The sequence below is a fragment of the Anoplopoma fimbria genome, chromosome 21, assembly GCF_027596085.1.
Source record: "Anoplopoma fimbria isolate UVic2021 breed Golden Eagle Sablefish chromosome 21, Afim_UVic_2022, whole genome shotgun sequence".
Taxonomy (NCBI): Eukaryota; Metazoa; Chordata; class Actinopteri; order Perciformes; family Anoplopomatidae; genus Anoplopoma; species Anoplopoma fimbria.
The window spans coordinates 6470344-6493226 of record NC_072469.1 but is presented as its reverse complement, the minus strand read 5'-3'; the positions used below and the strand labels follow the sequence as shown (position 1 = coordinate 6493226).

The 22883-nt window shown below is 37.7% G+C and overlaps 3 protein-coding genes across 3 annotated transcripts in view; all 3 read left to right on the top strand.

Annotated features, from left to right (window-relative positions):
* The first annotated feature begins 883 nt into the window (after positions 1–883).
* Positions 884–1788, top strand: LOC129110959 (B-type lectin plumieribetin-like). The gene is made up of 3 exons (XM_054623237.1): positions 884–925; positions 1217–1310; positions 1433–1788. Exons 2-3 carry the CDS (start codon positions 1221–1223, stop codon positions 1691–1693), a joined length of 351 nt encoding a protein of 116 aa, XP_054479212.1. The 5' UTR covers positions 884–925; positions 1217–1220; the 3' UTR covers positions 1694–1788.
* A 3546-nt stretch (positions 1789–5334) lies between these two features.
* LOC129110965 (B-type lectin plumieribetin-like) lies at positions 5335–6157 on the top strand. The gene is made up of 3 exons (XM_054623245.1): positions 5335–5403; positions 5532–5625; positions 5768–6157. Exons 2-3 carry the CDS (start codon positions 5536–5538, stop codon positions 6005–6007), a joined length of 330 nt encoding a protein of 109 aa, XP_054479220.1. The 5' UTR covers positions 5335–5403; positions 5532–5535; the 3' UTR covers positions 6008–6157.
* Positions 6158–10435: 4278 nt separating this feature from the next.
* LOC129110813 (nuclear receptor-binding protein 2-like) overlaps positions 10436–22883 on the top strand; it is a 30688-nt gene continuing 18240 nt past the window's right edge. Inside the window, exon 1 of the mRNA XM_054623035.1 lies at positions 10436–11141. Within this exon, the coding sequence (XP_054479010.1) occupies positions 11022–11141 (120 nt within the window). The 5' untranslated portion in view covers positions 10436–11021. The remainder of the gene's footprint in view (positions 11142–22883) is intronic.

The window sequence follows — 22883 nt, the reverse complement described above, 5'->3', positions numbered from 1 at the left end:
CAGGGGTGGAGTATTTTGAATTCACTGCCAAAAAGGGAGTCAAGTCAATAAAGTATGTTGTGTGTGGACTTGTTAGAGACTCTAACTCTCCAAACACTATATCGTGCTCTCCTCAATGTATTCTCCTTGGGAGGGGAGTGCCACTTTGTACTCAGATGGGAGGAAGATGACTGTTTTTTCATTTTTTCATATATATATTATAGTTTATGTGTGCACATTGGCAATGTTTTTTTTTAATTGAAACATTTTCATAACTTCCAGCTGTTTCAAAATAAATCACCAGCTGCTATGAAGCAGCATTCACATTCATGTGAAGTTGTGTTTTTTGGCCACTTGGTGAATGTTAATCCAATATTTACTATTCTCTAATCTCTGTTTTTACCAAGTTTCAGTCCTAGTTTTAGCCTGATTGGATAAATATGGAAAAAGTAATAAAATAGCACAGACAGATGTCAGTAGGTTTGGTAAAGTGAAAGGCTTTACTGGTCACGCTACATCCTTCCTTACATAGCCTGTAATATTGACAGCTTTTTGTCAAATTTATGATTAGTGGAGATAAAGATCCTGAGGCACTTTCTTATGCATATTTTCAGTATTGAGAGCTAGTTAAGGTTTAAATCACTGATTAGTAAAAAATATATAACGTGTTAGTTCCTCTTCCACATCAATGACAGTCCCTTCATCAATCATGTCCCCCTTCAAAGTTCATTCTATTGAAAAGAACCCTGCATATTTGTGATGTTTAGGATTAAAGCAGACAGAACCATCTGGTTCTCATTAAAAAAAGGAAGGGCTTGACGCTCCCCTCTCTGTCCCCCGTCGCCCACCCACCACCCAGTTTAGGTGTATAAATATGGAACAAGATTTCACTTCTTGCACTTCACTCATTTTGCTCTGCTTGCAGTCTGACTGGACCTTCAACCCTGTAAGTATTTCATTCTTTTATACTGACGGATGGGTTTAAACATTTCTATGCCTAATGCATGAAGGAGTCATTGCAATTTACTGTTAAATCTGTGCCGTTGAAATTAAGTTTATATTTGCTGCATGAGACTTAATGTGTGTAAAAATGTAGGTAAGGTGAAACAAACTACTAATCAGTAAAAAGAAAATCACTGGTGTTGCCCAAATGAAATGACAAACCGACTAACAATCCATGTTTTAGATGTATTTTCAGTGTTTTAGATCTAAACAACTGACTTTCTTTTTGTTGCAGAATCATGAGTAGGAACTATTTGTCCAAAAATGATGAGCTCCGCAATGGAGACTTTCTGATTTCCAACAACAGGGAGTATAAGGCTATCTTCCAGGTGAATAATTTAGTGTATTTGTGTGTTCCAAACACTAATCAGGCTGCTTGATACATGAGCACTGGTCAGTATAAAAGTTATTGATTCTGATAAAAGTCTAATGTCTCTTTTCCTTCCTGCAGGATGATGGTGATTTTGTCATCTATGGCTGGAAGCCTGTTTGGACTTCAGACACTCACGGATCAGACGCTATCCGTCTGTGCATGCAGGCTGACTGCAACCTGGTCATGTACAACAAGGCTGACAAACCCGCATGGCACACAAACTCCGCCAAACCTGAAGCTAACATGTGCCGCCTTCACCTGACCGATGATGGAAAACTGGTGGTGACCAGAGAAAGTGAGGAGATTTGGAACTCTGCTCAATCCAAAGGCCTGAAGTGAATCATTGTATGTGTAAGTCATGTTTAAAAACTCAGTTTGAGTTAACAGTAAACCTTCCTTCTGTGTAATCTGGGATCTAATAAAAACATTTTTCACAAAGCATGAATGAGTTTCTTCCTTCTCTATGATAGAGAGCTATGATCAGGCTCTCTGCATCTCAGCTCCTTGTGAACGAACAACTCTTTGACTTAAAACAGAGTGAAAGTTTAACATGAGGAATCATTGCACTGTGAGATTTTAGCCACATCTGTGATGAACAAACGTTTTAAAACACTGAAACTGAGTTGAAATATGAGTTTTGTTATAGACATAAATTTGAAGGAAAACAAAGAGGGATTAAAAAATCACTGCTTGAAAACAGACTAAATGTTTCATCCAATGGTTGCTCCCATTATCATTCAGTGGAGCAGACTGGTGCTGAGTCTCAGTGGTGGATCTTTTAATTAGTAAGTTAAAGTAGCAATACTGTATTGTTAAAAATATGAAAATATAAAAGCATAATCAGCAAAATGTTCTCATTATGCAGCAGATTGGCCTCTGTCAGGGTTTATCATATTATAGGATTATTATTACTGATGCATAAACATTTAACAAGCCTTTTCAGTTGTTGGTGATAAATTAAACAGCTTCATATACTGTTGGGTAGTTTGATCTGTGATATTTTTTGCAGCAGCAGCAGCAGCACCCTCTGCCAGGTGTTTTAATATGACAGGTCTTATATAGAGGAAGGTTTGTTGAGCCCAAAGGTTCAGGCTCTCAGAGCCAGAGCTTAGAGTCAAACATGTCTTTATTTCCTATTCAAAGAAATTACGAAAATAGGTTCAAATTAACTTCATTGTCAAGCGGCTGAATTTGTGTTGTTCTCCAAGCCGCTGCCTCACAAAATACATCACAATGCACATGCACACATAGAGAATAGGTCATACATACAAACACTCGTGCAAAAAAGTGCTTAATTCACATTTTGAGTTTGACTTATAAGTATTAAAAAAGAATATACATTCACATAATAAAACCAGTTTACAACAAACCAGATAATTAATAATAAAATCCTAAATGTCACAAGGACTTTCTTGTCTCTTTGTTGTTTAGCCTGGCCTGGCTCTCAGTCTCTGTCTCCTTCTCATTTCCTCCAGGCCATGAACCCTCCTCTCAATCCCAAGACCTGCCATCCTCTTTTGGACCTTTGGGCTCAACATATCACAGATTAAATTACCCAACAGTATAAAAGCTATTTAAATGATCTCCAACTGCTCACCAGGCTTTTTAAATGTTTATGCATCAGGTTGCATGAGGTTTCTTCCTTTTTTTTTGTGGAGTTTTTCCTGTTCAGATGTGAGGGTCCCGGGACAAAAGATGTTGCTTTTGTACAGACTGTAAAGCCCTCTGAGGCAAATTTGGAATTTGTGATTATGGGCTATACAAAATAAAGTGAATTAAATTGAATTGTGTGAGTCCAAAAAGCGACACTGAAAGAGACACCGAGCTGGAGTTAGATCTTCAGCACAGGTTTTGCAGACCGTGCAAGCTCATGCTCTTGCATGTTCATCACAGGGATTTCCAGTGCTTATTATTATATATTGGTGGCTAATTATGTTTTTTATCACTGATTAGTAGCTGATCTAAAAATATTCAACACATCCTCCCTCTTTCAGATCAATCAATGAGGTTTTAGTCCTCCAAAAAATGGAGAAGGTAATAAAATATCACAGCCAGAATGGTTTGGTTAAGGGAAGGGCGTTACTTGTCACGCTACATATTTGTTTCTCTTACACAACCATTATCAACAGTCCCTTTATCAATCAGTCCTCACTTGTGCGTTTCAGACTCTTATCAGGATGCTTGATACATGAGAGCTGGTCTTTGTTAAAGAAAAGTATTCTGATAACAGTCAAATGTCTCTTTTCCTTAATGCATGATGATGGTAACTTTGTCCTCTCTGGCTGGAAGACTGTGTGGACTTCAGCCATGAACGGATCAGACGGTGTCCATCTGTGCATGCAGGCTGACAACAACCTGGTCATGTACAACGAGGCTGACAATCCCAGGTGGTCCACATGCAGCAACACGAGAGAGGGCAAGGAGTTCCGTCTTCAAGTGACGGATGACGGCAAACTGGTGTTGTACAAGGAAGATGAAGAACTGTGGAGCTCCGAAGGCAATTGAGGTCTTGTCATGATTGAATGCTTCGAAACTCAAAGACATCTTTGGATGTCTGAGTGAATTACAGTAAACATGTCTGCTACTGTCTGTAATCTGATAAAAAATAAAAGCACATTTTCACAATGTATAAATGTGTTTGTAATTGCAACAGAGCTGTTCACTGGATTGCATTCAATTGCATGGGTGTACCTAACAAACAGGCCAGGGCGGTAGGTTCTCAGGAAAAAGGTAAGTCACTCCTTTATTTGTCAGCAGAATCACATTCAATCAAATTCCATAATCAGGCAGAAGGTCAGGCGCAGGTTCAGGATTACAGGGATCAGGGATCAGAGAATGAAATGTAAATAGAAAAAAACAACAACGTTGAGGAACTGGCAGGGAATTAATGGAACTGGGCGCGTTTATGAACTGAGAGGCTGATGAGGGATTGAGATGTAGGTGAGGGGGTGAGTGGGGTGAGTGCAGAAGGCCAGGTAACTGCAGAGCAGTCAGGTGATGAGGAGCGGAGGATGGCGGATGGATGGAAATGTCAAAGAAGGGGCCTTGATTTAGAAATCAATAGCAATGCACATTATAGGGTCGAGCCGTGTGGGACATTATCAAAAAGAGAGAGATACTAAAACCAGGTATAACAGATCTGAAAAAGGATAGTAAATATTGGACTAATGTTCACAAAGTGCCCAGAAACACAGCTCTAAACGAATGCTAATGTTGCTTTGTGTCAGCTGGTGATTAATCATGAGGCAGCAGGGTGATTTGAGATTTGTGTCCATTAAGAAAACCAAAAAAAGATTGCCAATATGCACGTGTCATTTTAACAGAAAGATGTAAACCTAATGTGGATACATAAAGGAAACGTAATACCAAGGGCTGCATTGTTTAAAACTTTTTTGAATTAAAGGTGCAGTCAGCAATTTTTACCTAATACACTTTTGTGAAATTCAGCGAATATCTCCTCGTGGTTGTGGTGGAAAAAATCTATCTATCCTATCTGTTAATGTCCCGAGATGAGTCTCAATGAGCGTTGAAATAAAGATCAAATAACAATTGAGTGTCTTTGGTGTATTTTATTCTTGCAAGAAGAGGCATAGGTTTACAGAGTCACACAGAGTCTGCAAAGGAATACACTAAAGAAAGAGGCTTCACTCTCTGCTATATAAGCTGTAACAAACATGTCTGCTGAGATTCCTGAGAAGTGAAGATGATAAGGCAAGTGTGCAGGTCAAAGAGGGAATAACATGAATGTTTTCACATGAAACCTTCACACGGTAAATTTCCATAGTACCTTAACAGCTCTGGCTCTGTAAGCAGGAAACAAAAAGCTAATATCTTAATAGCTCTAATCTTTTAAGGGGAGCATTTTTAGCAAAGGGACAATGGTTGATTGATAATACAGTGGAACATGTATGATAATATTCTTGAGAAATAGACACTGTCACTTCCGTAACACCCCCAGCTTAGGTAATATAAAGAAGGAGCAACAAGCTGGGAATGTCACTTCCTTCATTTCTGCTCACAGATTGACTGGATCGGATCACTCAAGGCCTGTGAGTACTCTACACTTTTTTAATGACTGAAATGCCAAAGACATGTGGTGTCAAGCGTTTTCAGTGTTCTATCCAGGTACAACATTACAGATATCTTTGTTTGAAGTTTTTGTTTTGTTTGTTTTTAGAATCATGAGCAGGAACTACTTGTCCAGAAATGATGAGCTCCGCAGGGGAGACTATCTGATGTCCAACAACAGGGAGTGGAAGGCTATCTTCCAGGTGAGTAACTAAGATCCACTCAAGAAGCTCATCAAATCTCATGTTCACCAGTCATGAGTTAAGTTAAAATACTAACTGACAACTTATGTTTTGGTGTGATATTTCTTGGATAATATTCAAATGTCTCTTTTCCTTCCTGCAGGATGATGGTAACTTTGTCGTCTATGGCTGGAAGTCTGTGTGGGCTACAGGCACTAACGGATCAGACGTTTTCCGTCTGTGCATGCAGGCTGACAACAACCTGGTCATGTACAACAAGGATGGCAGCGCCAAGTGGTCCACAGGCACCTACATGAGTGACGTCAACATGTGCCGTCTTCAACTGACCGATGATGGCAAACTGGTGGTGACCAGGGAAGCTGAACAAATTTGGAGCTCCTAAGGCAATTCCGGAGATCCATGATTGAATGCTTCGAAAGTGAAAGACATCTTTGGATGTCTGAGTAATTTACAGTAAACATGCCTGCTACAGTCTGTAATCTGTAATTAAATAAAAGCACATTTTCACAAGGTATAAATGTGTTTACTTGTCTTTGTGCTTGCTGAGTTATGACTTTCTAGTTATAGTCAACAGTGCTGCTTGTAATGCAAAAATCTTGAAGAGCGATGGTAGTTGTATCAACCTCAGAGTCAGCTAGAGTGGGATTTGTTGAGGTTTGTGACCAGACAAAAAGGTGAGAGTAGGAGAAGAATTAAAAAGTAAACAAGATAACATGAGTGCACCTTACTGAAACAAACTAGTGGCTTTGAATATTGCTCCTAGTCTTATATTTTAAAATATTCTGATAAAGTAAAATGAATCGAAAACAGAAAAAAGTATCTCTGCTTTAGAGACAGACATTCATCTATCCCATATGCAAAAAATACACCTGAAAAATAATGTACCATACAAATTTTTGCTTGTCAGTTGAATCACATTCTACAGAAAGAAAAAAACGATTGAAGTTGTGTGCTTGTCAAAGTACGTACAATATTTCTCTGCAAGAACCAGGCGTACACATTGAAAACGTTTTATGTTGAAACATTGATCTCCAACCATCTCTCTGTCATATGGCTCCTCTGTTTGAAGCAGCTGCAGTTGATCAATTCCCTTTAAATGCAGTGAAATAATCTAAAACACAACTTTCAGGTGATCCAAATGAGGCAGTTTACAGTTTGCTATTAAATTTCAAATAATAAAGTAATTTTGCAATGATTAAAAAATATATTTGTTATATATTTACAAACACTGTAAGAGATTTGGAAACCTAGGAATAAAGGTAAATATTCTCTGCATCCATTAAAATAAATGAATGTCTTAAACTTTTGACTGCGTACATTATAAAACAACCAGGGTTTCTAAAAAACTATAAATGAATTGCTTTACTATGTATGGTAATGAGGAGGAGTTTGGTCAAATGAAAGAAGTTATTGCTGCTCCAGTTTCATGAAGGAGAAGATTTTATGGTAAACAGGACTGCTTAGCAAACACAATATCCAGATGCAAAAAAAAGCTTTATCAAGTGGGGAAGTAGAAAAAGAATAAGGGAATTAATTGGAGAACAATTTATTGAAACAACACTGGTATATCAAAGTGAAAGTAACACATTTTCCCTCTTACCTTTAACGCTATTGACCAATCTAGACTGTTTTGGTTTTAGTAGTTTTGGAGATATTTGGTCTGCCTTTTCTCAAATAAAATGGACTACATGGCAATCGGTTTGTGACCCTGTTTTTTAAGATATTCAACAGACCTTGTTATGAGCAGTTTCGTGGAGGAACTATTTTCTTTAAACCATAGTTCCTGTACGAAAGTGCTCACAAGAAGGAATGTGCAGGGGTTATCTTGTGTTACCGGCTCATGATTTCCGGATAGAGACATTGCTGTTCTATTTTAATGAAGATATACAGGCCGACTTCTCAAAAACTCATCAAAACATTCTAAATAGTTGAATAGCACTAAGAGGAAAAATATATACTTTTAATTTTGGGTTGAACTGTCCTTTTAAGCAAACAACACATAAATATAATTACCTTGTGAAGCTACCATACAGAAATATATTGATGCATATCAGTTAGACCACCAATTACAGCAACCAGTTAAAGAAAGATTAACTGAAGATGTTTGCTTATCAATTGTATATTTAAATATGTGCAATTAACTACCGTATCTTTATTTCTGTTTATTTTATAGGAAATCTTTGACATAAAATGCTTGTGAAATAATATAAAATAACACAAAGAGAGTTTTTTAGAGTTTTCTATTGAACTTCCAATTTTACAATGTTTAAAAGATAAAGTTATTGTTAGCTACTATTTGATTGGTATAGGGTTGAAGTAATGAGCTTGTGAACTTACTATTATACAACGTATACAGCACCAAATTAAAGAAGGAATTGTTGACAGTGTATTTTGTTATTCAAACTTTTTTCTATGTACGTTAGAAAACAAAAAGGATGTAACGCTACTGAGTCTTAAAAACTGAATAGGAACTAAAAGTGGAATAAAAAAGTTACTGCAACTGCAACAAGGCACCACAAGATGTCCCACTAGTCCTACTGTAGTCTCTGTATCCACATACATGACTCACCTTGCATACATATACATGTCTAAGGTTAGATGGAACAGCACTGAAACAAACCCACCAGAGTTACTGTTCATTGATTCATTTCTTTACAAGATGCTGTGAAAATATTTACAGTTTTGAAACTATGTGATCCCTATACAACACAGAGCTTCAACAATCCACCTTATCTGATATTATATTACCTTGTCTTTTAAATAAATAAAGTAGAATTGATGCAGTGAATCTGGGCCTTTGGGGTCAGCTGAAGTTCTGAGGCAATCTTTCTTTTTTCTTTTTCTATAAATGTATAATATAATGTTGTTGGTATGGGTTTATGCCGAATAAATAAACTACATATGTCCAAATATCCAAAAAACAGAAAAGAAGAAAAACAAAAGAAAGGACATAAATTCAAACCAACAAGGGACCTGCACATGCCAAGACCAAAAAAGATATAATGTGAAATAAAATATAACGAACTCTAAGTTGCATATATCTTCCTTTAAAGTTGTGCTCCATTAAAAATTTAGAGGACCTATGAAAGCCCATTTCTGCCAGTGTGATGAAAACAAATAAAGATTCTAGTCATTATAATGAGAAACTTTCTCATAATTATGACTTACTATCTCATAATTATGACTTACTATCTCATAATTATGACTTACTTTCTCATAATTATGACTTAGGCTACTATCTCATAATTATGACTTACTTTCTCATAATTATGACTTACTATCTCATAATTATGACTTTCTTTCTCATAATTATGACTTAGGCTACTATCTCATAATTATGACTTACTATCTCATAATTATGACTTACTATCTCATAATTATGACTTAATATCTCATAATTATGACTTTGCATGATAGTAAATCATAAGTATGAGCAAGTAAATCATTATTTTGAGAAAGTTTCTCATGATAATGACTTACAGGATTTTTATTTTTTGTCGTAATTATGACTTACTATCTCATAATTATGACTTACTATCTCATAATTATGAATAGGCTACTATCTCCTAATTATGACTTACTATCACATAATTATGACTTACTATCTTATAATTATGACTTACTATCTCATAATTATGACTTAATATCTCATAATTATGACTTAATATCTCATAATTATGACTTTGCATGATAGTAAATCATAAGTATGAGAAAGTAAGTCATTATTTTGAGAAAGTTTCTCATTATAATGACATTATAATATTTTTCCCCTCACAGTGGCAGAAACGGGCTTCCATAATTGAGCCTCCATGTGCCGCCATTGCTGTAAAAAAAAGAAAAAGAAAAAGGGTCCATTGGAGTGAATGGAGATCACATGACTGTCGTAATTATGACTTACTATCTCATAACTATGACTTACTATCTCATAACTATGACTTACTATCTCATAACTATGACTTACTATCTCATAATTATGACTTAGGCTACTTTCTCATAATTATGACTTACTTTCTCATAATTATGACTTACTATCTCACTTTCTCATAATTATGACTTAGGCTACTATCTCATAATTATGACTTACTATCTCATAATTATGACTTAGGCTACTTTCTCATAATTATGACTGACTTTCTCATAACTATGACTTACTATCTTATAATTATGACTTACTTTCTCATAATTATGACTTATTATATCATAATTATGACTTAGGCTACTATCTTATAATTATGACTTACTTTCTCATAATTATGACTTACTATCTCATAATTATGACTTACTTTCTCATAATTATGACTTACTATCTCATAATTATGACTTACTATCTCATAATTATGACTTAATATCTCATAATTATGACTTACTTTCTCATAATTATGACTTAATATCTCATAATTATGACTTACTTTCTCATAATTATGACTTACTTTCTCATAATTATGACTTACTATCTCATAATTATGACTTACTATCTCATAATTATGACTTACTTTCTCATAATTATGACTTACTATCTCATAATTATGACTTACTTTCTCATAATTATGACTTAATATCTCATAATTATGACTTTGCATGATAGTAAATCATAAGTATGAGAAAGTAAGTCATTATTTATAACGACTTACAGGATTTTTATTTTTCCCCTCACAGTGGCAGAAACGGGCTTCCATAATTGAGCCTCCATGTGCCGCCATTGCTGTAAAAAAAGAAAAAAAGAAAAAAAGAAAAAGTGTCCATTGGAGTGAATGGAGATCACATGACTGAGGTTTCTGGGCGTTCCTGCGTCTCGTCCGTTCCTCCGACACACTGTGCGCACATACCGGAGGCTCTCCATCCTCTCTGCGCTCCAGACTCTGGCGTCTCCAAATCCGACACCACTCTTGGAAGATGGTCGCAAAACCAGCTCTCCCTCACAGACCAGCCCACATCTGAGGCATGCAATGATCCGCAGAGGACCCACGGAGGACCCACGGAGGATCACTGCGCTTCACCCACCGAGCTCCCACTCCTGCGGCGCGTCAGGCTCTCCAGAAAAAAGCGCACATTTCGCAATCTGTTTTCTTTGGATGCAGCCAACTGGGCGCATGAAAGTGTGGCTCTGGTGACCTTGCGATTTTGTAACCCACACTGGTAGTTGTTGTCCGGATTAAACAGTATCAGTTTCTCCTTTGCAACAATGTTTTGAGTGCAAAGAGGAGGAGGAGGAGGAGGAGGAGGGGATTGAAGAGCGGCTGCAGACGTCTGGAGGAGGGGGGGTTTCTTCAGTGCGCACACAAGCTGCGCTCCGTCTCTGCGCTGCTGTCTCCACAGGCTGGACAGAAGGGGTTTTTTTTTTGGTTTCTTCTTTTTTTTGTTTTGGTGTGAAAAATCTGGAAATATACTGTGGTAAAATGACGATGTCCGTCCCGGAGAGGAAATCAGGATCGGAGGGGAAGGAGGAGGAGAGCGAGGATGAGAGTGAGATCTTGGAGGAGAGCCCATGCGGCCGCTGGCAGAAACGCAAAGAGCAGGTTGGTTGGGATTGTGTGGATCTGTGTGTGTGTTTTCCTTACAAATGTAACCACTCTTTAATCAGGAAATAATCTAGGATGCACTCTCTGATCATGCTGGACTTCCTCTGTTATGCAATTCTATTCTATTGCACCATCCCACTATAAATCCAACACAGTGACAGCTCTCCTTTCATCTGCTTTGCCCACACAAGGTCTATTTCACTGAGACAGGAATAGTTTGCTTATTTCATTTGTTCTCAGCAGGATTTCTGGTGGAACCTGGAGTTTATAAAACACTGAGTCTTAATTTGGGGTTTTGCAGATCACACTAACATAATGTGGGCGTGTAGAACCAGTCTCACTCGTTCCCATTATAACCTGACATGGTGTGTCATAAAAACATGATGAATGCAGCTATTAGAGGGAGCAGCAGACTTTTTACCACTTCAATTAAATATAAACATTTCGAGTCAGTCCAGTATATTTAGGGAACCAATTGTCAAACATTTGTTGGGAACAGATTCTTAAAATCTAATTATTTTCTTGTATAAAATCAAGGTTTTAGATTGTCGGTTGGACAAAACAGGCAACTCGAAGATGTCACCTTTGTTTAATAGAGATGCATACATTTGATACACAATATGATGATGATGAATCAATGAATCAAGAAAAGAATCAACATGTTCATTTAAAATGAAAACAATTCTTAGTTGCCCTAAACAAACTAATAATCATTTTAATTATTGACATTTATGCCTGTTATTTTCTTAATTGTTTCATAGTTAGGTCTATAAAAATGTCAGGCATCAGCAAAAACATGCAGGTAAATAATCAGAAAGATGAAGGGGACTTCTTCATAAATATTTTTTCGTCTGACTCATATTTCCAAATTACTGGGTTAACTATCACCTAGAACAAAGGAAAGCCACAAATCCTCATAATTTAGAAGCTGGAACTAGGTATGTTTGGTATTCTGACAAGATTAATGGTTTATCAGAATAGGTGCATCAATATCCTCTCAATCCACTTATTCATTAATCTCCTAATTGTTACATCTCTTATTTGATTCATGAAGCATGGAAATGAGCCTCAGATGGATTTACACAAAAGCTCGATTCTGAGAGGGAAGCTAAAAAATTTTGCTTTTCTTAAATGCATTCACAGCTCAAATAACTTGTGAAGGGGCTGTATGAGCAGCTGAAGTCTACTGTCATTGTCAAATCATTGTCCCTGTGTGTCCCAGATCTACAGCTTTATTCAAGACTCTGCCACCTTTTCCATGTGAGGCTCAGCACTACTCCAGACAATACATTAGCAGCATCAACGAAAATAACCCAGTGGCCTTGCTTCAACTTCCTCACACATAAATAACCCCACGTTTGTTTAATGCCAACATCAGAGACATGAAACGCAGCACAGTTTCTGTGACACTCCAGCTGCTGAAACACATCCACATGCTCCATGTGACGACTATAAGACAATAAAGAGTTATTATCAGAGAGAAGAAACAGACGTTCAAATGTCTTTTTGTGAGGTAGCGGGCGTCGGCTCCACTTACGGCTCCAGATAAGGCCGAGAGTTTGAGTTGAAGGTTATCTCTCGAACCCACACGGCGTCCTCTGAACGCGGCGACCACCTGACCTCTTTCTGTGCCATTGAGTACTCAAACACACACTCCCTTCCTAACCCTGATGTTTTTTCCACCTATTGATTATCTAGGCTGTCACATTTCCATTTACCCCCTCACTGTCACGTAGGGCTGGTTGCTCCAGTGGAAATCCATACATATCAGAATATCTGTACATTCCTGATATCAGCATATGTCATATAAGTAACATAAAAGATCCACATTTTTGTTCAATGTGATGAACTTTGTCCCACTGATTTACGTTACAGACAAAAGTCATTATACAGGAACTTTAATAGGGAATTTTGATTATTTTGAATCACAATTTTCTTAGAATCTTTAATGTGGGGGGGAGTAGAGCTGGGCGATAATTTATCATGTTACTTAATTGAACTTTCAGTGGAATCATATTGTGATGAAATCAATTAACTATTAGGATATAGTGATAGTGAGTCAATTTATAATAAGAAGCACACACTAATACATCAGAATTTTGCACTAAAGTTCTTAATAAGATGAGAAAATACTCAGTTCTTTTCTTTTGTCAAGTATTTAATATCCTCAGGATTATAAAAAAAAAACATTTGGTTATTTCATAAAGAGTATTTGTTTATGGAATCACAGAAAACATGCTATATCATGATATATATCGGGATAGAATATTTTGGCCACAACGTCAAGCTCTAGTGGGAAGCATAATCGTTTTAAACAAAACAGAGAGACATAAAAGTTCCAACTACTCTACTTTTGTTCTACCAATCAATCTGTCAGTTTGGGTAAATATTTGTCTATAAAATTTCGGAAATAGCCCAAAATGTCCATCATAAGTTTGTCAACCCCTAGGGGTTGTCTTAAATTTGCTCATGTTGTCCAACGATACAAAAAAACAAAACATATTCAGTTTACAATGATTACAAGCAGAGAAAAGCAGCAAATCCTCATATTTGAGAACCTGGAACCAGCATATATTTTTCCCTTTTGCTTTATAAATGACTTTCAAATATTGATCAGTTATCAACATTTTTGTAGATTACTCTTCTGTTGATCGACAAATTCAGAATCAGATGTATTACCAAGAAGCTTGTTTTCACATACTAGAAGTTTAAAAAAGTATTGCAAAGATCAAGAAAGATAAATATGGAAAAGAATAATATATAATACAGTATTGTACAGAATATGTTTAATATATCTGAATAAAAACAATGGAATAACAATGCAGTTTTTAGAAATGGTAGTTTTGTTAAGAAATGTGCATAATTTATAAGTTGATTAACCGCTCCAGTATGAGCTTATAATCATAATTGTATTTATATATATTTATACCCTTTAGATTTGGCCTTTAATAGCCTTTTCTTTATAATGGTGTAAAACAAGCCACAAAACATTTGCCTCAGCTGTCAGGGTTCAAAAATAACAAAACAAACTCATGTGACATTTTCTCTGTGGGGACAACATGAGTCAATAACTGCTGCCAACACATTATTGAAGCAGCTCCAAAAGGTTCAAACCTTATCCTACCTTAACCGGTGTTGTGTGCAGTGCGGTTATTTGAAATAACTCATCACTGGTTTTGGTTTGATGCATTCCCGATGGTCTTCTCCCTGCGTCCTCCGCTCTCCCAGCATGCCCGGGGTCTGAGCAGCAGGCTTGAAACGCACATGAACACTCGGTAAATAAGTCAGTGGGTGAAAGTTCAGAAGACACGCTGATAAACACAGGCTACAGTCACACGGGGCTGTTTTCTCAGGCGGGAATGGTTTAAGTTATTTTTTTTAAGTGGACGAATGCGTTGCGTTCAAAGTCAGTTTACCCCTCAACACACAGAGTATTGATTTTTTTCTATTTGACTGAACGGATCTGGTGTGTGATTGGAAAGCAAAGCTGTGTGAGCAGAAGCATGACAACTGTAAAGGAAGTGTTTTGCATTGCGGTTTATTATTAAAAAATCTTTTTCCTGTCACAAGATGCCACACAAAGTTCATTCAACTGTTTTGCGGTTCAACATCTTGTTTTCTTTTACAGGAACTAAAAAAAAGAAAATGAGTGGATAATTGTTGCACAAGGTGTTGACATACAAGCCTGCTGCTCTCTTTGTTAACATGAGTTACAGACTGATGGCACGTATCCTCTGATTGAGTCACCTGTGCCTTCCCCGAATGTGGACATTCAGGCTAAGACGAAACATAAAAAAAAAGGACAACGCAGTGACTCATAAAATATTGCTATTGAGACATGCGTCTGACAATCAGAGATCAGATATTGAAGGCTCTAAAGTGGAGGCGAGACATGAGACAAATGTACTGTATGTAATGAAAGGTAAAGGTGCATTCTGCTGTTTTAATAGCAATGGAAATGGTAGTTATTGCGTAGCCTGCTTATTAACAAGTCAACAACTGATGTAACACACAGTTTGTGGGTGCTGATGCAATACTATGTAAGCTGTTAGAGCTAGATTCAGCGTCAAACTTTGTGCTCCTTCTCAGAGTTGCACCTCATTCAAGTCTGAACACAAAGACATGATTAGGGATTCTGATAATCAGCCGTTTAAACGTTAACTAACAATAATGACAAATTAATGCTTTCAGTAAAACAGTTAAAACAAATTATAAAAAGAGAGCTGAGCAAAACTCAAAAGAGTGGCTTGTCTCTTTAAGGGGAAAAGCATATTCACCTTAAAGGTCAGTCCACCTTAACTGAGCCTGAGGGGATGTTGTTGCTATTTTTGGGGGCTAACACCTTTCACTTTAATCAGCAAAAAAACAACACTCAACTTGTAGCCCAGCTCTTTTTTAGTTTAGAACATATGATTTAAATTTTGTTTCATATTTATCTCATTATTATCTACCAAAGATTTTCCTCGTTGCCAATGTTTTGGTACACTTTGTAGAAAGAACGAAAAAAGTTTAATGAAATCTTAAGTAAAGAGGTAAAAATGAAACACTTAAGTATGGTTTACATTTTGTACTACCTTGTCATTTATAAGTGCCTTCATCATTTCAAGTGTTGATTGTAAAAAGAAATCAGCAAAAAACTGTCTCCATATATAGTTCCTGTTCCCTCTTCTAAAGAGTGATTGTCTGTCATAACAGTACAGTGGGAGTTACGTCCACCATTGACAAAATCCACCCTGACCTGTCACACTGGGCTCTTTTATTTTTTTATTATAGTTGGCCTTGACAGAAGATTATCCCCGACCCCCCTCAGTGATCTTGACTCAATGCTGCAGCAATATAGACCTCCTGGGGTGAATCCACACCTGTTCCACACACTGGGGGAGCACCAGCAGCAATCATTCCAGTAATTGCTCCATCTTCTACTTCCGGGACCTGCCTCCATCTCTTTTACAGAGTGGTGACAATGAGGCGGCCTGGGTCAGACAAGACTTGAGGTGACGTGAGGTTGAATTTGGTGGGCAGACGCTGCTTTCTGCATTTGCGTGTTAAGCAAAACCTTATGCATGTGTTAGTACTCGCATGAATTCGTTAAGATTGAGAAACTCGAGGCAATGACGCAATACTGTAGTACATCCAGTAAGTTGTGAGCATTATGAAAACAAATAAAACTGGAATTGTTCTATTTCTCAGAAGACATTTAGTCATTCAGCAGTAAAAAAAAAAACACACACAGGTTTAAATAATACAAATGATGATGGCTGAATTCCATTTAGCTGCTTTTGTATGGCTTACTGGAAACTTAAATAGAACAGAGCCAAATAATAAAACACTGATATTTACTTACATATTCTAAATCAAATGGTTAAAAGTAAAAAAAAAACATGTTTTGCAAGAATAAAATCCTATAATTTTCAAAACAATATTTGAAAACAAGCTCACAATGTGCAGCGTTCACCAGCTGTGTTATTATATTGATCATGGGGGTCACATGATGTGTTATTCTTACAAGTTACTACTAATAAACAAGTGTGTTTTCCACTTAAAACAAACAGGCAGGCTTGTTATCTGAAGTGCTTTTTCCACGTTATGAAATAAGAGCCTATAGGATGAATGTATGAAGTAAACAGTGTGACGTAGTTGGTTTGTTATGTGGGTTGTAATGCTGCAACATATGACTATTTTCATTAACGAAAATCTGTAGATTATAAATTGTTGATCATTTAGGCTTTAGGTGTCAAGAAATAGTGAAGAATACCAAAGCCATAAATGATGTCTCCATGTTGATGTTGTTTCTGACTAACACGTCAAAACCAAAATATATTCAGATTCCAATGACATAAAACCGAAAGAAAGCAGATAATCAAAATTTTTCATCTCCAAACAAATTGTATAATTTTGTCAAGTAATGCCGTGAAATTCAGGCCGGCCACACACGTTGGGATAACAGTAACCGTGATGTACGTCGCGCAGTGATCGTCCCGTAGCATTTGGATGTTTTCCATGTATGAGGTCGTAAAGACGAGCCGTTCAACTGAACAAACAAACCCTCATCACAGAGCATTGCCGCTCTTAAGCCTGCGTCAAGTCGTGGCTTGCAGTAAGAGCTACCTGCCCCCCCGAGGGGTATCCTCTTAATGACTTACACTCCGTAATCATCCAGCAGTGCCGGCATGTTTGCTGCCTTGACAGCTGCCCTGTGAGGAATGACATCCACTCAAATTTCCCTGGAGGGGATACCGAGCAGGTCACAGTCCGCTTTGATCCACCTGTTAACGCGCTTGCTCTGCCAGCCCCGGTCCTCCCGTCCTGTTGCTAAGGGCTTTTCTAGGAAACACATTTACACCCATTCATTCCTAGAATACAAAATAATGATTCATGCAGATGTCCATTGGTTTTTTGGTTGTTTTTAGCCACACTAGCACTAGGGACAGTAATGTGGCTCTGTCGGTTGGTCGGTCCACCACACAACTATTTGATTGGTGTGAAACTTTGAACAGACATTCATGGTCGCCAGAGAATGAATCCTATGCACTTTGGTGCTCCTCTGTCTTTTCATCTAGTGCCACCATGTGGGGTTATATTTTTTGATTTTAGCAAAATATCTCAATATCTATTGAATTGATACAGATATTCATGGTGCCCAGAGGATGAATATTGATGACTTTGGTCTAACTTTTTAGCAACATTGACAGGTCAATCATGGTCAGTTCTCACTTCTCCTGTCAAATATCTGAATGACTACTTGACGGATAGGCACAGAAGTTTGAAAAGACATTCATGGTTCCTAGAAGATGACTCCTAAGGACTTTTGGCATCTCTTGTATTCACCACTTGCGCCATGAGATGATATTTGTAGTTTTGAGTTTAATGTCACAACAACTATTGGATGGATTGCCATGCAACTGTATCTACACTGTTTCCCGCAGGATGGATTGTAAGAACGTTGGTTGTCCTCTGACTCACCTAGTGCCATCATCAGGTCTGAATTTTAATTTGTGCAATACTTTACAGGTTTATACCTGCAAAAGTATTGCCATCCCATCAGCCTATGAACTGGAAACATCATGTTTGTTGCAGTTCAATCTGGAGAGACAAGTGAATGAGGAAAAAATAATTTTGTTTATTAGAACAGAAGTCTTGTGATAATAAAGTCTTGAAACTAAGGATCTTAGTTTTTGCAGAAAGATCTGTAATGGAGGGGCGTCTGCGCTGAGCAGAGGGTCGTTGTGCTATTGGATAGACGTGACCAGCTGATGAAACAGCAGATAACACTATTGACAGCCATAACAAATGACAGCAAGGAGAGTGTAATGAATAGCGCCATGCTTTGAAGCCAATTTTTAGTCTAATTACAACTTCTGGTTCAAGCCCAAAAAGCCTTTTCCCCATTGACTTACATTGCAGCACCTGCATGAGTGGTTTAAGGTGCTCTTTACTCATTGGTCAGCATCTAGACAAGGACGATATTACTAACCTCCATCTTGAAGGAAATGTCCACCCTCAGATACTCAAACACTGTTCTCATCAGCTTGTAATATTGAGTGATTTCCAGGAGTTCATTTGAGAGTAAGTGTGGTAGCTTCAGCTGGCATCTAAACTTTATTGCATGTTGATGGAGGAGAGGAGGGAAGGCTTTATGGAGCCGAGTGCAACTGTCAAAAGTTTCCACACAGAGTCTTGTATTAGCAAGATAATTAAATTGAGAAAACTGTGTAGTTCCTATCTGCAGTGAGTTGAAATCAGAAATCAGTTGTTCACGCAGATTATTAGTTCAAGGCCTCAAAGTCATGTGCGTCACAAATTTATTGCATTCCTTTAAATTAAATCATTTGTGCCCTTAAAATACTTAATTTGTTCCCTTGTTCCCTTACACAACATCCACGTCAGATCGTACAGACCATCAATACGAACAGCCGAGTAGAATAAACTATTAACATCAACCTCCCAGTTGTAGTTGTATGCAGGAAATATGAGGAATTTCTCTCCCCCAACTTTGCCCAATAGATAGCAGAAGTGTCAACAAACTGATAATGACTGCATGCTACCAAACAGTGACGTTAACAAGGTATGTTAATAATTAACCTTTTAACCCTTAACAGCAAAAGATCGCTTAATGCCATCAGTTAAACACTTGTGCACTTTTTAAGGAAATTGAGGGAATGATTCATCAGAAATATTACACCTTGAAATGTCCTGAGTTATTTAACACTACATGATGTTTTTTTAATATTAACACTAGTGATGTTTAGGTTACAAACACAGTCTTTTTAATGTCAGGAGTGTTTAGAGCTGCTGCTTCTGTTGCCCTGCACAGACTGTAGCGTGAGCTGCATTACAATAAATTACATTTTAGGCCCCAACATGAACATAACTCACATCAAGCATTCATAGCCTTGTGTGGGGTCATCAGGTCTGATGGGATATCAGTAGAGGTATATGTCAGCGTTTTCCACTCCAACTGTGTGAAATCGAGCTACCCAGATTTTCTGCCAGTCGGATGGGAAAGCTGGCATGAAAAGGAATCCTCTAGGAATGGCAGACATGTCTGCAGGCTTTTACGGAGCTGTCATTGTGATTCACGTCACATGGCATTAATGCCTCGCACTTACTCAAGCATGCTCTACACACAGTCTGAAGGATCGTTCGAAGACGGCTGTTTCCTAGAGTCATCTTTTCATGCGGCTGTGTGGAAAGGACTATTTAAATGTTGGCATATTTTTTTCATATTTCTTGCATCCCTGAATTTATGAGGATTCTGGCAGTTATCACACAGGAACAGAAGTCTTAGCAGTACCATTTAGATTTGCATAATTTAAACTTTATAATAATTATTCTCTGTTCACTTACCAGCGTCTCAAGTTAAAGCCTCTATTTGCAATTATATTAAATGAACTGTGGGGAACTCACAGTTTAATTAATATTCAGTTTCCTGTCCTCTCTCTGGGTAACTATCCAAACGTAAACAGTGTGAAAATGAGACGTCACAATACCAGAAATGAATTAGTCGATAATAGGACTGTTCAATATGGAGAAAATACCTCTATCTAAATATTGCAAAAACATTGTAGGGTTAACTTTTGGTGGTTTTGAAAATATTTTCATAATGAGGTTTTTGATCAATAATCATCAGTAATGTGAACATAAACACTAAGTGGGTGAAGGAAAATAATGGAACAGCTAGAACAGTCTGCTTAGTTCAGAGAATTACATCACTTTACTTGAATGCAGCCTTTAAAACCAGGACAAGACAACACTTATGCCATATTATGATATCAGAAATCTAAGATGATATCTATTCTCATATCACAACATCGATATAATATTGATATATTGCCAAGCTCTAGTCGAAACCAACATCAGCGAAATTCCATTATTCTCAATTCCACATTTGATACCGCGGTAAAAACAAAGGGATGTAGAAAAAAACAAGCCTTGGCAGTGAATGATGCAACACCTAAACCACAGCAAATATATGAGATATGAACCGTATATCAACAGCTACTAAGTACCAAAGGCATGCATCAATTTTCTGCTCGGATTAATAGTCTTGTTTACTTTGTATTTGATCAGATAGTTCCTGATTTAAATTAAGATTTTTCCAGTTTATTTTGGCAAAGCTCCTCTATGGCTGCATGTGTTAAAACGCGAGAACCTCTTTTGATAAACTGGATAAAATATTTGATTATTTTCCCAAAGTAAGTTATTGAAAACATGAATGAATTTGGTATCTGTGTGGAAATTGAGATATCGTATCTGGACCTTTTTTTTTGGAGAGAAATCTCAGAAGGAAGTGAGGCAGCAGTCTGTTCTGCTGAATGCGCCCTTTAAGAACATACATACAAATATATACAAACCTCTGATGTAACACAACCAAGGGAGTTTCCCTGTACCCATGCAGAGCTTTGTCTTGTGATTCTGATGCACACACACTAGGTCATAATAATAGTTTTAGGCTCAGTCTAGTTTCTGCCATGCATTATAATAAGCCTATAATAAAGCTGCACAGAGCAAAGAGACTTTTAAAGACCTTAAAGGTGCAGTCATGGCCAGGTTGCTTTTGTCATAGTTTCTCCCCTGCCCTGCTTTAAGCCAAAGGTCGAGGTCCTCCACCTCCTCACATCTGCCCCGACGCTTCATGTAACTGTGATCAAAGGACGCGTGTGTGTATATCAAACAATAAAAAAAACATTACACCCATCCTTGTGGGTCCTCAAACCGCTGCAGGCAGGTGAGAAAAGGTTGCGTAAAGCCTTTGATAACACGACTAACTCTGTAAAGTCTGGGGTGTTGCAACTGCCAATAAAGGAGGGATACCACATGAATGTTTCATATATACACACACACACGACTTCAAAGAGAGCTTTCCTCTCTTTATTGACCAGCTGATATGAAAACTCTGTGTGTGCAGGTTTCAAAGTTGTTGATTCGCTCCTCTGCACCTCAACACAGACGGTTCCTATCTTAACCTTTGAAGCCAAATATGGATATCTGTGTGTGTGTGTGTGTGTGTGTGTGTGTGTGTGTGTGTGTGTGTGTGTGTGTGTGTGTGTGTGTGTGCACATATATATGCAGATAAAAAGGGACGTAGTAAGAACTGGACCTTGTGGAAGAACATTACACACATTCATATTTAAATGTGTAGGAAACGTATTATTTAAGGCTTTTATTTGAATCTAGATTCTATTCATTGTATTGTGAGATATCTTTTTTTCTCTTATGAATTGCTACAATTCATCATTCTATTAATAACTAAAAGCGTACAAATAATTTAAAATGTTGTTCTCCAACCCTCCTCATTTTTCTGAACCGTCCTCTCCTCTAATCATTTTAATTTAATCCCTAAAGCAATCAGAACATGACTATAGGAAAAGCGCAATAACTTCTTCACTTGTTTAAACGCTTGAAAACAAAAGTCTGCACTCACAACTCAGGTGGAAATCTGTCAACTAATGCAAATCACTCCTCTTTGATGTGATTTCAATGAACATGCAGCAAGAACACACAGTCGAGCATAAAATGCTCAAATCAAATATGAACTAAATCATCAATGACGATTGTTTACTCCAGTGTGTTCGCTTTACCTACAGCTCTTCTCCTCATGAGCTGAAATAACACCTTGTTCCTGAAATCAGACCCTGCACTCCCTCATAAAATCTGCTGTCGTCCCCGCGTGTCAGACAAAATCCTAATTTGCATTCCAGAATTTGAATGCGTCTGTGTTGTTCATGCAGCTCAGGGGGCTGAGAGTGAAGCAGGTTACACTCTCACGCAGGAATTGAATTGGAAGTGCGTCTCAGCAGCCATCAATCAGTGAGATGGCTGATGAATAAAATATGGAGCCGGTGGATAAAAGCCCCCCCACCCCGCGCTGCACAGGGATGATCAGGGCTACAGCTGCCATTGAGGAAACAGAGGTCATGTCCTCTGAATTTTTCCACTTTACCTCATGAGCATCACGATGAAAGATCATATGATTGGGCCTTGAGCTGTAAAATCTAATATATTATAAAGGGCTCCTAACAAACCTTCAAACTCGTGGATCTGATCCTCAAACTAAACCCGTCGGCTGGTATTTTTACCGCCAGTCTGTCGGCCCTGGTGATGACATCACACACTGTTGTGTGTAAACCGTGGACAGGTAACTGAGGGTTGGGTAAACAGACACTAACCCCCCACGTGGTGCCTTCACAGACACTCCTATTGAGCTTTGTCTGTCAGGTTACATAACAACAACAGGAA